The following is an 18,333-nucleotide window of genomic DNA, read 5'->3' on the forward strand; positions in this document are numbered from 1 at the left end:
TGCAGCTTCTGGGCGGCCCATGGCAGTGAAGACACTGGGAGCCGCAGAGGTTTCCAAGTGGCAGACGGGCAAGTGGCTGAAGAGAGCGGTGGACGTCCTTTTGCATAGGAGGTGGATGGGGTCCCGACAGTCATTTACCTGACGTCAGGATTCCGACAGTCAAAACCTCGACACATGGGGGCCCGACGGCCACCGGCTATTCTCCCTCGTGGGGGTCCACTACCCCTATAGAGGGAGAATAGAATAGGTGGCTCGCTACGCTCGCCACCGTGCCTGCAAGGGGCTTTGTTGCGCTCACCATGCTGTCTGGGTCCGGCCAGTCGGGATAATGACTGTTAGGATCCGGACTGTCGGAACCCTATACCACACCATCTTGCACAATTCTGTCGCTACTCTGAAAACAGAGGTTTGCTGCATTAGGGCTATTTAATAATGCGGTAGGGCAACAGATGTGAGCAGATTGGTAATGGCTGGCAACCTGTAAATTAAAAAAATAGATAAAAAAACAGGATTTTTTGTACTCCTATCCTTTTGGTCCTAGTAGGCCAGCCCCCTAATTAAATGAAGCTTCAATCATACAATCATGCAGCAGCTGGATTGTATCACAGATTGTGAGTACATTGTGTGTCCAAAAACCACCAAGGACTGCCGGGGAGTTAAAGGGAAATTGGACACAATTATGATTGTAAGACCGGTCTTTCTGATGTATGGCCACCTTAACTGTGTCCGAGGGATAAATATGGTGGTGCATTCGACCGCAGTGTACCTCATTAATACATAAAGGAATGGAACGCATGATAAGTCTAATATGAACTTCTGGTATGTGGAAGTCCTCCTGGAGTTGTAGTTTTAAGGAAAATATGTGTGGAGGATAAATTAGGGGCAGGGATCCATGGAGATCCAATAAGGTAAAATCCAATAAGGTAAAAAGGTTTTTTGACCACGACACGTGTAACTAACCCCCTGACCCGGAAGGAATCATGAGGGAGGGTATATAAAGAAGAACAGCGTTTACTTCCAGTACACTGCCTGAGGAAGGGACAGAAGGTTCCCAATATGCATTGCAGCAAAGACTGGAGTGTGGAAAGTTTTCTATCAGTCAGAAAGTCCACAATCCAAGAACACGTAGCTTCAGGGACTCCTAGGCAGAGTAGTTTGGGGTGGAGGATGTTGGCGATGATTGTATTGAAAGCCAAGCTGAAGTTGACAAACAGGACCCTTGCATAGGTACCAGGCATATCCAGGTGCTGCAGAATGTAGTGCAGGCCCAGTTTGACTGCGTCCTCAATGCATCGATTAGATCGGTAGGCGAACTGGAGGGGTCTAACTGGTGGCCAGTCACAGCTTTCAGGTGGTTCAGTACCAGGCGCTCGAATGTTTTCATGATCACAGATGTCAGAGCTATCGGCCAATAGTCATTTAGATTTGTAATAGTTGATTTCTTTCCTGTCTCCACCTTATCCTCTGTCTCCTCTCCCCCCTCCCAAAAAAAGGGTGATTTGTCCACTACTCAGTTGTGTTTTGGATTCCATAGGCCTATAGTCCCTCTGAATGCCAGACTCATCCAAGGTCCCTTGGGGTGGTCTTCACAGGTATAGGGGTCCTGCACTACCTGTGGTTGGCAATTTAGAAAAATAGAGTCAAATAGGTAAAAACACATACAAATGTCCGCGCTCTCTTCTTCAGGATACTTATCTTTGTTTCTTCAGCCAAGGTACTGTCCCTGAGGTACTGTAATCAGGGCCAGCATATCAAAGCCTGTGCCATCCATATGGCTAGACACTCTCTCAAACCCTGTCCAATCAGTGGTGCTGAAGCTGATGTGGATACCAATCCCACCAGACCCAGTTATTAATAGGTGGGCAGTGGACGACAGCAATGGAACACACAATGCTAATACCACCAACAAATTAAGACCCAGTAACAACAGCAAGTGTGCAGTAAACTGCTATGTTAATCGCAGATTAAAGTTCTGGGTGTCAGCTTCTACAATCTCCCCAGAGCTATAAATTGCTGCCGCACTGCTTTTGCCACATGAAAGCGGCTAGTGGACCACCACAACATCTTCGCAACCCCCATGCAAAGCACAAACAGCACTGAGGAGCCCGTGTACAAGAGGAACTGTATACAAAGGAACTAACTCCTCTCCATATCCCTGGATCACTTTAACAGGAAAGGTGAGCTCTCAGCTCTGGACGCCAAGGCAGCTACACTCCCTGCACCTATGGTTGTTACTTTACGCCCTTGATATTACCCAACTGTACAAATAGCAATATACCTACTGTAGCCACTGTTCTTATTATATGAAGATTTTGGGTGCATGTATTTTATATATGCCCTACACATAGTGGGGCAGATGTATGAACCAGCGTTAAGTGCAAAAATGCACTTAACGCTGGTTAACTGGGGGGGATTACGATTTCGCTAGTGACAGCCCGCCGAATTACGCTCGGCGAGGCTGTCCCCTGCAATCCCCCCCAGGGATTAACGGCCGGGGCAATGTATTAACAGCCTTCAAGGCGTTAATTCACTCCGGCCGCTTCGCCAGCTCAGGGCTAGCGTTGTCCTATCCCCCACTGTGGGGACAACGCTAGCCCTGCGTCTGGCTTGGGCTGCGCTGGAGATCTCGCGGTTTTAGCGAGATCTCACGCATGCCCAGAAAGCCGGGGGGGGGGGACTGCGAGTGCGCATGTGCGGGGCGGGTGAGGGAGCCGATAAGGAGAGACGTTCACGCTGGGGATAACGGCTCTCCTTATCTGCTTAATACATCTGCCTATAACGTTTGCCCGCTTCTCCAAGTTATGCTAGAGAAGCGCTGCGGGACTCGTTATTCGCCAAACGTTATAGGCAGATTAATACATCTGCCCCAGTATTAGGAAATTCCTGTTATATACTAATATCTATCTTAGGGATCCGCCATTAAATCAGTTAATGCGATGGTTATCTATCTTTCAATCTTACTATACATATTTGTTACAAGAAATTCTACAGTGTGGTGCACCAGCGGTGGTGGCAGCCCCTGGCCTGCAGAGCCGATCTAGCAGTGGAGGGGGGATCACTAGGCACATATACATACATGGTGATCTCTGGACATTCATTTAGCACATATATTACATACATGGGGCAGATGTATTATCGTGACCTTTCGACTGTAAAATAACGGGTCCCGCTTTTCCTGCATAACGAGGAGAAGCGGGCACCCATAGCGGCCAAATGTATTAACCCCCTAGCAGCCGATAAGGAGAGCTGTTATGGCCAGCGTTAACAGCTCTCCTTATCGGCACCCCCTCAGGCCTGCACATTGCCCCGGCCGCTAATTACTGGGGGATTGCACGTTAGGTGTGCTGATAATACATATAAAAAACCTGTAATTGCCCCGGTTAGCTAGCGTTATGTGCAGATATCCCGCTTAACACTAATTCATACATCTACCCCACTATAACATGTATGAGTATATGTGCCCAGCGATCCCCCCCCCTCTGCTAACTGGGTTGCCGCTGCACCTGTGCTGGTGTGCACTCCTACTATTCATAATAAACAACTTCTGTATCTATCTACAGTATCTATATATATATAGAGATATATGTGTGTGTGTGTGTGTGTGTTTGTGTGTATGTGATTAAGTACCATTATTCCCTGCCTCACTGGAGGAGTCATGTGACTTACACAGGATGATCTGCACATGCGTATACAGCTCTCAGCTGCCATCAGCACAGGAATAACAAAGGCAGGAGCAGCTGTGTCCGTGACAGCCTGAGACAACCATCATCCGAAAGAGTCACATATACATGTCAAGGAACAGTAACCTTGAGAGAGAGGCAGCCTTCACATGGAAAAGACAGCAAAACACAGTTATTCCTAAAGAGACATCCATCAGCTGAGAGACATCGAATGCCATTTATTGACAACTGCCATCTGCGATAGAAATCCAGAGACGGTCATCAGCTGACAGCTACAGCCTGAGACATCCAATGATAGATGCCACTTGAGACATTCTTTTATTAAGACACGCTTTTCTATTCTACACCTGCCTGCCCTTCCCAAGCCTCATCCCTCTCTCCCACAGACTGTGACAGCAGCAACCTAAGTCCCTCAGTCATTCCCCCACCCTCAAACCTCCTATCCCCCCACCCTCATTTCTCCTGTTCCCCTTTCATTTCTGCACATTCTCAGTCATCCTCCTCCCCCATTTGTGTTTGCGATTGGACATTTTCCTTTTGTCTGACAATCCATTCTAAATTTGTCTGACCATAGTCATCACTAATCTGTTTATCTCTCTCTCTACAAGAAGATACAATATTTTATACAGGCAATCAGCACATGAAATTAACACATACACACAGCACTCATTTAAACTCAGAGACACACACATAATAATACAACACCGTACACATACCATAAGGCCATTTCTGTCTCATTGTGACAGTTTGCATTGCACACAGCCAGAAGATGTAAGTATACAATTGTGCTGCCTAGATTTGTGGCTTAATAACTTAGGTGTGGTGTATATACATATATGTGTGTGTGCGTACATGTGTTTATGTATGCATATATGTTTGTGTATGTATGTGTGTACATGTACAAATATATAATACTAATATGCAGAGTCTGTAAGTATAGTTTATTTTGGCATGCTCCTTGTTGGCTGAGAAAATAGACATGTTTACGTGTGTTTATGTATGAATTCCAAATGTGTTTCTATAGATTTCTTTGTTATTTTATAACATTATATTCTCTCAGTAAGAGAAATAACTGAGGAGGTTTTTCTGGTTGGTGCGTAAATTTCCCAATTCTTTCGAAGCGGTCCGCACGCCACGCTGTGCGGACATCGTACGAAGAAACGCCCACCGGTCCTCCGCATACGGACGGACTCACACTTTAAGAACAGGGCGTGTTCACGGACGACATCCAAACCATGCGCGTGCGGTGGACACACACATATTCTCATGGTCTTACAGCGTCTGCACGGTCTTACCGCGTCAGAACGGACGGGAAGCTGCCTGTACGCACCGATGCGGTGTACTATCGCAAAACTCACCACTATTCTGTGAAGTCAGAAATCAGTCACATGACCCACTTATGCAATTAGCAAACCTCATTAAAAAGTGTTTGTTTGGAATTGGAATCAATTAAATTGTAATAGATACTTAAACACATTACTACCACATCCATTACAGACATTAACCCTTACATCATGTGAAGTGATATGTAATCATTGTCACCCCTTTCTTTGTTTGTTTAAAAAACACACAGACACCTTCTAACTTTTTAAAACTTTTTTTATATTAACAATAAATGTTCTGATAATTTAAGGTAAACATATAAATCAACAAATAATTAACATTATACAAAATTTATAACAGCAGATGTGTTAGATCTTGGAGGTCTGCCAGGACCAGCTGCAGGTGATGGCGCAGTCTGAGGAGGGCCCCACGTACACCCTCCTCTGCTTGGGTAGGCTCATCTGTGGGCATGTTAAAGGGGGGTAAATTAGTAATGATATTCATGAATACATTTAACATAGTCATACATAAATCTAAGAAATGCAAGGTGACATGTATATTTATATTAGTGATAGCAAGTTCTGTCCATTGCTTGCAGTGTAAATGTGTTTAACAAATGCAGCCGTGCTTTCAGCATAGCTTTGTGTGTTTTGTAATGGACCATTTAAGCTGCAAGTTTCCCAATTGAAGCAATGAAAAGAGTGTAATTAATGAGTAATGAGTAGAGGAGTGGATTGTATTGTGTTCAGGTGACATTGGTTTAGGTGCGGGAGTACTAATTGGGCGATCCGAATGCCTAGCGCATGACCGAGTGGTGCCCGCAAAGAAATACTTGCTTATGGACACCGCATATTTCTTGTTTTTTGGTTCGTTTGCAGTTGGTGTTCAGTCCGAATGTACGTGTACCAGAATTAGTGCACTCCCTCGTGTACGCCCATGTTAACGCCCAGTTTAGCCCACTTTGAAACTACGCCCCTGTGTACTTACGAATGACGCCTATATTACGCCCATATCTCCCGAGTGAATGTAGTGCACATTTCTGTACGGTATTAGTAAGAACGAGTACGGAGAACGTGCGTGGCACATGCACATAGCGTTGCCTACGCATGCGCAGACGGCTAAAAAACGCCATCCGAAAGAATGCGGCCAGGAACGCACCAACCAGAATAAGGCCCTGAGCTATGGAACTTTGGATGTATAGATGAGCCCCATTGAACAGTGGCATGTAAATAACATGTTTATGTCTGTTCCACAGTGTATTTCTCTTCATTGTTTTTTCTTTTCCTATTTACTTATTTCTTATTTCCCTCCATCCTTATTATACAGTACTTTCTCACTTCTGCTATCTGTTTTTGGTCCCCTCTTTTTCCCCTAGTGTCCACATCTACTTTTTGAAACATGTGTTTTTACTTTCAGGGGGCAGTGAATTCCCAGCATGCCAGTGTATGCGATGACAGCTCTGCTGGTTCGGGGGGCATCGGACCCCCAACCCTGAGGCATTGGCCAGGTGATTTACCACCTCAGCACAAATGGTGAGAATCCTGGCAAGTGGAGTAAGATGTTGTCTTGTTTGAAAGTAGACATGAGTCACTTTTTGTATTTTGTAAAACCCACAAACATGTGTACTTATGGGTATATGTATGACTATGTAGTGACATTCTCACCAACCTGCTATGTAGTGGGCCTTGAGAATTAGAGATTGGCAAACACTGATAAGATATATTCTTCACAACTAAGAACTTTCATTCGTTAATAGCAATCATTGAAAGTATTGGACCATGATTTTGAGGATTCCTAGGTTGTTAGTTGCAAAAAAACTGTTCCTGTTCTCATTTTGAAAATTGAAATTAAATACCAAACCCAGGGCCTGATTCAAAAGTGGACACAATTAAGAAGATATAATCAGCATGTACATGCCCAGTATAGAGGATATCCATGCTGTGCACAAGAATGCTCTGGTGTATGCATTTGCATACATCATCGCTATTATTTGTGATGGCCTCAGTGATTCATGGGTATTTCAGGGTGGAGACTGGGAACTGGGAGGTGAATTAAAGAAAGAAAGAAGAGGTGTCATGGGTGTGCTATGGGAATGTTAGCATGCTGTTGCGATATTGTTTACAGCACCGCTCTATACGGCCCCACAATTGATTTAATGTTAAACAATGGAGATGCAATTGAAATGCAGTCTTTCAGCTTTAGGGGGTTATTCAATCACGGGTCTCGACTGTCGTTATTTCCCGAAAGTGGGTACCCTGGCACGTTTTCGACCCGCTTGCCAGTTTATTGGCAGGCGGGAATTCAATGTCCCTCATGCCGATCGACAAAAAGGGGGCGTGTCTGCGAATCCGTCTGTCTTCTCGACAATCCACGGTCGTTTTCAGCAAAACGGACCCGACTGCTTTTAAAGACGGGTCTGTTCTGACAAGCTACTTCTTCAATGCTGTCAGGAAGGACAGCATTGAATAGGCGCCTGCTGCTATTTCCCCTGACGGAAATTGCGGCGGGAATTGAATAGCCCCCTGATTTCAAGCGGTGGAACAAAAATATTATATGAAACAATAAGGAATTGAAAACCTATTTATGCACAGTCCCTTGTTTTAAGAGGCTCCAGTGTAATCAGACAAATTAACATAATAATAAATAAAATATTAATTATTTAATACATTGTCACGAATCCTTTGCAGGCTGATGTCTGCAACATCGTTAACGATATTATTCATTGTTTACGATATTGTATATGTTATTAGCGGTGCCGCATATAGGCCCTCATTCTGGTTGACCCGCAAAGCTGTGGAATTTGCAGCTTTGCCGGTCATCTAAATGCCACCCACATGAATGGCCGCTCCCTCGCACGCTGATTTCCCTGCATGCATGTGAATGGATGTTTAGCATAAATATCCATTCATAGCCTTGCGTGCAGGGGCAAAATCATTCGATGGTTGCCTACCATCGAATAATCTTACAAGCACTCGCAGACCTTAGACACCTTTCTGGCATCTTATATCTGCGGCGTCCATGCACGGGAGACGGATGTCAGCTGTCCACCCCCCTAGACCCGCGTCACCGGCGCATTAGCATGGGATCACCCAGCGTTTTCATGGGGACGCTATCCACTAAGATCCGTTAAGCCAGCGCAAGCTGCACCTTATTGGGAATTCACCTGCCTCAGATAGGCACGACCAAATCCTCGAAATCACAAAGTCCAATCAATCTTTTCTATTTTCGAGGCTTCTGATCAGTTGAACCATCTGCGTTTGCTCTTGTGACGTCTTCTCTTCATGGGAGACTTGGATAACAATATCCCCATGTGTGGATCCAGGGGATGGATGAGGGGGAGGACGTGCGTACAGAAATCAGTGACGTGCAGAGAGGAACTCAGTGGTGATTGGCCAAGCCAGTTGGTAGTGGGTTGTGAGAGTGTGGAGTTAAGGGCCCCATACATCAGCAATTAATTGTGACAATTTTCAGATATGGAGATGATTGCCACAATTAATTTTAGATGTGTGGGCTCCCCCTTTTGGCAATCCCAATCAAAATCGCCAATCGATTGCTTAATCAGGTTTTTAAACATGTTTAATAATCTGGTATTATCTGCAGATCTTTTTTATATGTGTGGGCGTTCCCAATTCGTCTTCTTCATCTATTTACATTATGAACAGCTGAAATGACAATTGATTGGGGCAATTTCCAGATATGAAGATGCAATCTTTAGATGGAAAAATCTGCCGATCACTGAAATAAATCTGTAATGTGTGGGCAAAGTCAGATAGATTGTAAAATCCATTTATCTGGCCAAAATATCCCTATATCTGAAAATCCATAAATTGTGATTGCTGATGTATGGGGCCCATTAGACTGAGATAGCATCTGAGCTAACAAAAGCAGATTATGGGGGGGGTAGGTGGTCGTGTGCAAAGGGGGAACATGCATTGTGACCCACTGTTTTACTGTCAGCCTGTGTGTAACCCCCCTGCCATTCCCAGTAAAGGATCCACTGTCACCCAGTGTATGTCTACCTGTCACTCCGTTTATGTATGTCTGTCGCACTGTATATGTGCCAGTGTAACCCATATATGTCCCTCTGTCTTCCCATATGTGTCACTCTGTCACCTTGTGTATGTCCCTTTTCACCCAATCGGAAGTCACTGCCAGTCACAGTGAAGCCAGAGCAGTCTCATAGACTGCATCTGGCTTAACTAGGCAGAGAACAGTCACAGATTTTACCTTGAGGGGCTGCAGCTCTGCGGCCTATAGGGAAAAACCGCCACTGGCCGTGACCTCATTCTCGTGCAACAAGGGTGTGTGGCCTAATCAATATAAGGCGTAGCATGGCCAGCGCTCTGTGAGTTGCTGGCCACTCCCCCAGCCCGACTTCACTTCAAACTGACCCCCCCCCCCCTCCCCACTGTGGGAAACTGCTACCCTCAGAGGGGACAGTGAGACAGTCTCAAAAGAATGGGATGGCCCATGAAAATCAGGACAGTTCGGAGGTATGCAAATGTCATACTTGGCATCAACTCCAGACATTTTGCTTGTTTCATTGACAAAATTATTATTATTAATAATAATAATAATAATAATAATAATAATAATAATAAAGGAATAGCACAGACCTGTCCATAAAACCACTTTTAAGCCAATTGTCCAGTTACTTTTGGTCCCTCGAAAAAGAGGGGGCTACATATTTAAATATCAGTAAATCATAATCCTTCCTCCTATTTGAATGTGAATTGTTTCTGCATTAGTGTGCCTATTTATATAAGAAAACAAATGGATTGTGTGTGAAACTATGTTATGGGAGCAGTGACCTGGGTTTTCCTTATGTTGATAAATAAGTATGGAGGTGTTACCTGATTATTCTCCTACAAAGTGTTCAATTAATGTGACTGTACAACTAAAAGCAAAAATTAGATATAGCCGGATGAGATTTACAGTAAACCTTGCAGCAGTTGTGAAATCTGGGAAACACCCGAGTTTAGCAAGTTTCTGCCTTTGGAGCTAAATTATTTAATTGTTTATTTTATTTTTTTCAATAAATTAATCACAACTTGCTACATTTAGTATGTTCCCAGCACTGACATTTACATGTAGTCACTATTTAAATAGTCCTAGCTCTCTTTCAGAAGAAGCTGACAATGGTGGATGTCCGAGGCGTGTGGACAAAGTTAGCAGCTTAGCAGCTCTTCCGACACACCAATGAGGAGTCTGCAAGTTGTTTTTTTGGATGTTGCCAGTAGCCCTAATATATATGAAAAAATTGTGAATACTTTATTAGAAGCATAGAAACTTTTAGAGGTGCAAAACCTTAGTAATATATAAGGCTTGGCGCCTAGGGTAATACATATGTAGCTCCATTTATAATGATTCTAAACACACGTGTATGGGTGCGCGTTCAGGGACTCACCAGTCAAACTGCCCATGAAGGTTATATTACTGGCATGGTAGGATCTAATGCTTGTGGCGTGTGAAGGAGACTTTGGCTTTAGGCTGCCCAGTTGGTGCTGTAGCACAGTGTACATAAAGTAATGGTTCCATCAGTAAGTTACATTGGCACAGCTATATGGCAGTCACCTTTAGAACTTTACTCCCCACAGTACAGTATATCTGGATGGGTGATAGCTAACAAGCATGGAATATAGTAGGCCTAATTTTATTCCTCAGCAGTGACCTGCAAGGTGCCCCCCCCCTCTCCCCCTCCCTAGTCCTGGCACCCTAGGCTGCAGTCTATTGGCTAATCAGGGACTGGTAATACATATTAGTTGTCCATAATTGGATCACCACGGGGACACTCATGAATCCCGGATTGAAAGTCAAATGTGCCTCCATAGGCGAATCTAGGGGGTGGTCCGGGGGTGCACAGGACCACCCATTAGCTCATTTTGTAGCTGAGGGATGGGGCTTTCCAACGAGCCCAGACCCGTGTCTCTAGCCCCCTGGGAACCGGAGATACTGCCAGGCAAAGCTGGAACATTTTCCCTATAGGATAACATGGGACCCGCTAATTCCGACCCCACCCAGTTCAACGACTGCCAGTTCCCCCTTCGGTATCACTGAAGCTCGAGGTTGATCTCAGTAGAACCCAAATCGCTGGGCCTTCAGTCTGATACTAGGCTGGATCCATATGGGTTAATTGGTTCCAGGGATATTGAGGTTAATCCGTTTTTTTTCAGTTCTTAAATGTAATTTCATGACTGTTTATGTTCTTTGAGGGCAGATTTCTCTGGAACCAAACAGCCCAGTTTCACGGGACCAAAATCATTCAAAGCCAACTCAAAAGTTCTTCAATATGATACTGGTCTCATGTAAATGGGTCAGTTGGTTCCGAAGATATAGCTGGCTGGTTAAAGGGGGGTAGGGAGAGGGGAGTGGTTGTCTCTCCCCCTCACACCAGAAAATGCAGGGACTAAGCTGGTGTATAAGGGGTCAGCCTGGGAATGTCCCTGCATGATACTGGGTCCATATTCTGTTGTGAAAGGGGTATTATTTCAAACAGCCGTGACCTGCAGTGCTCTGAATACAGCTGGGCAGCCCCCTGCTCTCTGCCCAGCTGTCAATGACTGTCACAACTGCAGCTTCCGCTACAATTCTTCTCCCCGCTTTCACCTCAGCCGGCCCCCCCCTTTAATCATGTGGTGCCGGCGCCCAGCGTGCTCCCCCAACGTCACGCACAACAACAGCACGCACAATATTTCAAATGTCCACTCGGCTAGAGTTGACACCAGGAGGGGAGTGGGAGCGTGCTCTGCGCTGCGCTCTGCTCCTCTCCCCATAGAAGCAGCTGCACCGCTCTCCATCTCTCCCTGCAGCAGCAGCAAAGGCTCATATAAAATTTTACAGTAAGTGGCACTTTTGGGGGCATTGCTAAAGGGACGCTACAAGTGGCGGTATGTGGGAGCATTACGCATAATGTGTGGCTTAATGTGTAAGGGGCATTACGGTGTGCAGCATCATGTGTAAGCGGCATTATGTGTGCAACATCATGTGTAAGGGACATTATGTGTGCAGCATCATGTGTAATGGGTACTATGGTGCGCGGCATCATGTGTAATGGGTACTATGGTGTGCGGCATCATGTGTAATGGGTACTATGGTGTGCGGCATCATGTGTAATGGGTACTATGGTGTGCGGCATCATGTGTAATTGGTACTATGGTGTGCGGCATCATGTGTAATGGGTACTATGGTGCCATCAAGCAAGAACCCCCTAGCAATGAGCACGTAGGTAAGCAGCACTTATGTGGCAAATATGTAATGGGCATTACAGTTTGTTGTATAGTATGTAATGGGCATCATGATGTGTGGCACAATGTGTAATGGGCATTATGGTGTGTGGCCTTATGTGTAATTGGCATTACGGTGTGTGGCTCTATGTGTAATGGGTATTTCGGAGTTTTCTAAAATGTGTAATGGGCATTACTGTGTATGGTCTAAAGTGTAATACCATACCCCTTTTTGTGATGACACGCCTCCTTCCCATGAGGCAACGCCCCCTTTTTGCCGCGTGGCTACGCCACGCAAAGGTCCCCCTGCTGTTATGTCTAGATCTGGGACCACCCATTACCATAATTCTAGATTCGCCTATGTTGCCTCCTCCAGTAAACATTAAAGTATTGTCCCTGTCCAAAGCTTGCACTTCCCTATCCAGTCCATATGTCTCTCAGTGCTTCATCCAGTTCCTCATTGCCATCTCTACAGCTCTCACTGACCCTTTAATCCAGAGATATCTTATTGCCCCCTCCACATCTCTCATTGCCCCACTCCAGTCTAAAGATCTCTCAATGTCCCCATAAAAAACCTATCCATTAGCGGTGACAACCTGATGTCTTTGTGCCACATAATTGTCCCATGCGGCATGTTCACCTAGCATCTCCCTGAATTGTTCAGTCAGCGATCCGAGGAGGCAGCACTTTATCTATTAAACCTTTTCTACCCTCATCACCCTCCTAGTAAACCTAGTCACTCCACCAATATCTATTGCTGAGGTCACAAGCCCTGTCAGTCCCCTGTGCTCCCTTATGACCAGTCCTTATATCAGGGCTGGGCAACACCGGCCCTCCAGATGTTGATGAACTACACATCCCAGCATGCCTTGCATCAGTTTCAGAATGGCCACATAGCAAAACTAATGCAAAGCATCCTGGGATGTGTAGTTCATTAACATCTGGAGGGCCTGTGTTGCCCAGCCCTGCCTTATATGGAGTGATCGATCATTCTTGATCAAGTACTTGGTGACCTGTGTTATCCTGATCAGGGACTTTTCTGGAAAAACAAACAACTTTGAACCGTATCCAAGTTGGACAGCCATCTAACCCTTCTTTTTTGTAGGTCCAAAGGTAGGGGGTTATTCTGGTTCACTCCTTCTGCCAAATTCCTTCTTAAATGGACAAAACCATGTGCAATGCAGGGGGGCAGATGTAAAATGTGCAGAGAAAATTAGATTGGGTTGAGTTATTTTTTTCTGTGCAGGGAAAATACTGACTGCTTTATTTTTACACTGCAATATAGATCTCACTTTAAAGTAAAACCCCACCCAAATCTAATTCTCTCTGCACAAGTAACATCTGCCCCACCTGCAGTGCACATGGTTTTGTCCATTTGAGAAGGAATTTGCCAGAAGGAGTGAACCAGAATAACCCCCATAGTGCCTATACATACCATTTCCTGTAAAATGCCATTTTTTTATTTGTTTAATCACAAACTGTTTATAACCTTAGGCACTGCTGGTCTTTACAAATTGTAGTAGTAGTACCATTTCGCAGATGTTGCTAAATGAATGAACAATTGGGGTAACCTAATAAAGAATTGGATGATATTGCCTGGACAATGCTCAATGTATATGTCATCCCCACTAGGACATTAAGGGACACAACTGGGCCGAAGAAGACTCTGATGGGGAAAATGAATGTGGAGAGTTCCTTTATGGGGTTCAGGTAAAATGCTAATTTGTATACAAGAACTTTTATCAGTGATAAACATGACAGATATATAGCGTAGGCCATGTGTATAGTGTATCCAACTATAAGTAGCAAGTCCACATTTAGAAATAATGGGTGAAATTTAATTGAATGAAAGATTCACAAAGTGAAAGATTTGGTAAGAAATCTCCAGTTTTTTTAAACCGGCAATCATTTACACTTCAAAATCAAACTGGTTTTGCCATGTAAATAATAGCCATTTTAAAAAATCTGGAGATTTCTTACCAAATCTCTTACTTTCTGGGTGAAATTTTATAGGATGAGAGATCCAGAAAGTGAGAGATTTAGTAAGAAATCTTCAGTTTTTGTTTTTTTTAAAAGCGGCAATCATTAACACTTCAAAATCAAACTGGATTTGCAGTGTAAATGATTGCCGGAGATTTTCTTACCAAATCTCTCACTTTATGAATCTCTCACATTTCCCCCCTCTTAATCTCTCATCTTATTAAATTCCCCCAAATGTTACTAAGTGCATGAATCAGGTGCATAATTCAAGGTGTAACTTAGCGGCGTAACTATAGCAACGCAGCCCCCGCCACCGCGGGGGGGCGCTGTGCATGTGGGGGCGCCGGGGGCTGCGGTGCTATAGTTAAACCCCCCCCCAATCCCCCGCAGACTTACCTATCTCGCTGGTCCCGGCGGCTCCGTTCTTCTGATGAAGACCACCACAAAATGGCCGCCCCCATATAGCACACAGTTCTCTGAAACTGTCTGCTGTATGGGGGCGGCCATTTTGTGGTGGTCCTCAGCAGAAGAAGAACGGAGCCGTGGGGACCAGCGCGATAGGTAAGGCTGCAGGGGATTGGGGGGGGGGATTGGGAGGGGGGGTTTGCATGGGCGGCGGGGGATTGGGGGTGCGCGGCGGGGCGGCGGGGGGCGACCCCCCCCCCTAACGGTGGGGGGGCGCCCAAAACTTAGTTACGCCACTGGTGTAACTAAGCTATAATATTTATCTCACCTTCTGTGGCTTCTTCTGGGCTTGAAGCTGTCATTACAACAATATCATAAAATATTGTGAGGGGTTACATATTTTGGGGTGGGAAACATGATACACACTGTAATGACAGAGACATCTTATGCATTGTCACATTGATCATTTCTATATACAATGCCCCTTGTTTTCTCATACATATCTGATCATATTGTTTACTCCATTGATAGGGCACCTGCTGCGCTGATCTGTACAGGCACCCTCAGCTAGATGCAGATATTGAAGCTGTTAAGGAGATATACAATGAAAATGCTGTATCTGTTAGGTAAGTAGGAATGCTTAGTAATTTAAGATTTCCCGAGTATCATGGAACTGCTCATGCACAGGGCCCATTCTGCTCATGTGCAGATTTGGCCCAGTCATCATATCACTGTATTGTGAAAGCCTCTACCTGTATGTAAGCCAGAGGCATTTGCGTGGAGGAACAGTGGCGGAGGAGGCCAGTGTTTCCCAGGCATGGCAACGCCAAGTTTTACTTGGCCTTGCAAGGCCTCCTACAACTGCAAGCCTAAGTAAGATCAGACTTACAACCAGATGTATCAAGCTTAAAAAAGTAATAAAGTGGAGAGTGATAAACAATCAGCTCTTAACTGTCATTTTAAAACCCATCCTGCATCATGACAGTTAGGGGCTGAGTGGCTGGTTGTTTATCACTCTCCATTGTATCACTTTTGGAAGCTTGATACATCTGGCCCTTACTCAGGCTCCAGACACACATTAACATTGCCACTGATGGTTGTAGAGTTCATCCTGAACTTCAATCGCAGTGGTCCTCCTGCATGTACATTGTTAAGAATTGCATATGCCAAGACACTGCTAGCAGCTTAGCATTTGCAATCCAACCTGAATAAGGCCCTCCGTCACTTTATCTTTGGTGTGTTTCTGACCTGAAAATGACCAGCTTGGGCTATGTACTCACAGGCATTTGTTCCAGATATATTGAATAAGCCGATTCTGATGTCTGATGTCATAGGCATGTGTGTTCTGCTGTGCTGTCTCTTATCCTTTGTACTATATATTTCATGTGTATATCCTTTCCTTGTTACAGAGAGTATGGGACCATAGATGACGCTGACATTGACTTGCACATTAACATCGGCTTCCTGGATGTAAGTCTGTCTACTTCATTCCTTTTTACTTTTATGTTACATCTACCATAACTCCTTGGTATACCTTATTATACCCGTTTCCAGGCCATCATCTTTCTCTCTTATTCTCCATTAACTCATCACTATACAGAAAAGGAGACTCATGATCTATATATATGTCTAGTGTCCGTGAGTCTCTGAAACACTGCCATCTGCTGGCAGAGAGTGAAACTACATCTCTTTCTCACACATGCACAAACACACAAGGTAGCAGACTAGCTTTCGATGCTGTTGCTTCGAATGGGCTTACTAGTGAACCAAAAAAGTCCGTTGTGGCTCACTGTTCCCTTTCCTGGTCTAATCTATTTTCTTGTCCACATTGACCCTCCAGCTGTCATTGTTATTGACTGTCTTTCACCTCACCCTCTCTCCTGCAGGAAGAGGTAGCCACTGCCTGGAAAGTGATCCGCACAGAGCCCATAGTTCTCCGCCTGCGCTTCTCCCTCTCTCAGTACCTGGATGGCCCTGGTGAGCAGTTCTCTGGCCCTCTTTATTTCCATCATGTTATAGTTGTCTGCCAGTTATGCTATGTCCTGATGTAGGTCACTGCAATGCTTTATTTTAATTTTTATGCTTTTATTAATGTGAACATTAACATAAAAGAGTGGTAGTAATAGTACAATAATAGCAGAGTTTACATGTCTGAAGTATATTCATTTGGAAGTATAGTATATACAAGTGGGTGTACGAGGAAGATGAATAACAATAATCACATTTGAGGTTGGGGATAGCCAGACTCCCCCAAAATTGTAGACACAGCAGTTACTACTGTATATTAGCTTCACACATTTTTTTCCCAACACACAGTTCAACAGATCAGGACATAACCTAGACAGAAACCCCATATTTCCATGGCTGTAATTCATAACAAGGTCTACAAGTGTTGGCTTGGAGAGACTCAAATGAATATATTTAAGCACATGACCATGTATTATACCTCATAGCTTTACAGGCTCTACAGGCGACATGTTTTCTATTATTACAGGGTTACATTCTTTTTTCACATATTTGACTTCTTTTTCTAGTGTAATAATATACAAATGTAAACAAGAGGGTTAAAGCATATGTATGTGTGAGCAAATGTTCTTACTCTGCCATCTGGTACAGAAGGACTGTCACTCACTGTTCCTGAGCAACCCAACAGGGCATACCTCACTACTCCTGGGGTATAGGGATTCCCTCTCACTGTCACTAACCACATGTCACTGAGTCCTCCCACTACATCATGGTTAAGTTTCCACCACCACCAGGCTCCTGCAGCGGCAGATGGAACCACTTACTTTTGGGAATGTCTGATTATGCTGCTGCAAATCCTCCTGAATGGTTAACTGTAATACCCCACTGGCCACTCACTTTGTACTAGTTATGTAGACAGACTCTGGGGCAGCAGTCTCTTTGCTACTGATGCAGAGTGTAGCAACTAGTAAGCTGAAACTACCAGCTTGCTCCACAAGCCCCGAAGTCCAGTAGGATAAGTAGTGATGCCTGTACTTGGCTGAGAGAAGGTTATTGGTGACTTTGTAATCCATTGGCTGATAAATGCATAAACAAAAAAAAACAACAACATGTATTGACACAGACTGAGCGTTTCAGTTTCTTGATGCTAAATTAGTTAACTGACCAAGTGTCTGTCTATGGAATAGAAGGCAGCCAATCCAAAGCAGCTTCCCAACTCTGATTACTTAGAGAACCTGCCCATTCGTAAATTCCCCCCTTGGTCTGCCTCATACTGTACCACTAACTTTTTTTGTCTCTGTACGTTCCCTGCAGAACCCACCATTGATGTCTTTCAACCATCAAACAGAGATGACTTTGGACTGGGAATTCAGTTAAAAAAGTAGGTGCAAGTCTGAGATTGGTAGAAGGAAACTATATGAATGAGTAATTGTGGTTACTGGATACAGTATGCAGAATAACTTTGACATCATTATAAGTATACATTGTTCTCTCTGTCACCCACTGTCCCCTCCACTCATTTTGTGTTTTTGTGTCCTTTTATCCTTTTGTGATTTTACCAAAATACTGTCTCCCCTACCTTTGGCTTATCCCATGTCCTATTGCACACCTTTACCTCCTCATGTTTGTAACCTACTGTGGATTGATCTACCATTACTTGTTGGCATCTGCTTCATTCATCACGTTTGGCTTCCTCTCTTTTTCCGTTTCCGTGCACTGTCCTTACTCTATCCCACTCTCTTTTCTTCTGGGTGCTC

General features: G+C 44.5%; 1 protein-coding gene across 2 annotated transcripts in view; it reads left to right on the forward strand.

The window, feature by feature from the left end:
• Positions 1–3,674: 3,674 nt before the first annotated feature.
• PARP6 (poly(ADP-ribose) polymerase family member 6) overlaps positions 3,675–18,333 on the forward strand; it is a 60,040-nt gene continuing 45,381 nt past the window's right edge. For both annotated transcript variants that reach the window (XM_083183542.1, XM_083183543.1), the window contains exons 1-7: positions 3,675–4,451; positions 6,420–6,535; positions 13,859–13,936; positions 15,143–15,237; positions 16,021–16,081; positions 16,498–16,588; positions 17,891–17,957. In XM_083183542.1, coding sequence (XP_083039668.1) covers positions 6,533–6,535; positions 13,859–13,936; positions 15,143–15,237; positions 16,021–16,081; positions 16,498–16,588; positions 17,891–17,957 — 395 coding nt within the window. In that variant the 5' untranslated portion in view covers positions 3,675–4,451; positions 6,420–6,532. The remainder of the gene's footprint in view (positions 4,452–6,419; positions 6,536–13,858; positions 13,937–15,142; positions 15,238–16,020; positions 16,082–16,497; positions 16,589–17,890; positions 17,958–18,333) is intronic.

This window comes from Crinia signifera, chromosome 4 (genome assembly GCF_055691185.1).
Source record: "Crinia signifera chromosome 4, ASM5569118v1, whole genome shotgun sequence".
NCBI lineage: Eukaryota > Metazoa > Chordata > Amphibia > Anura > Myobatrachidae > Crinia > Crinia signifera.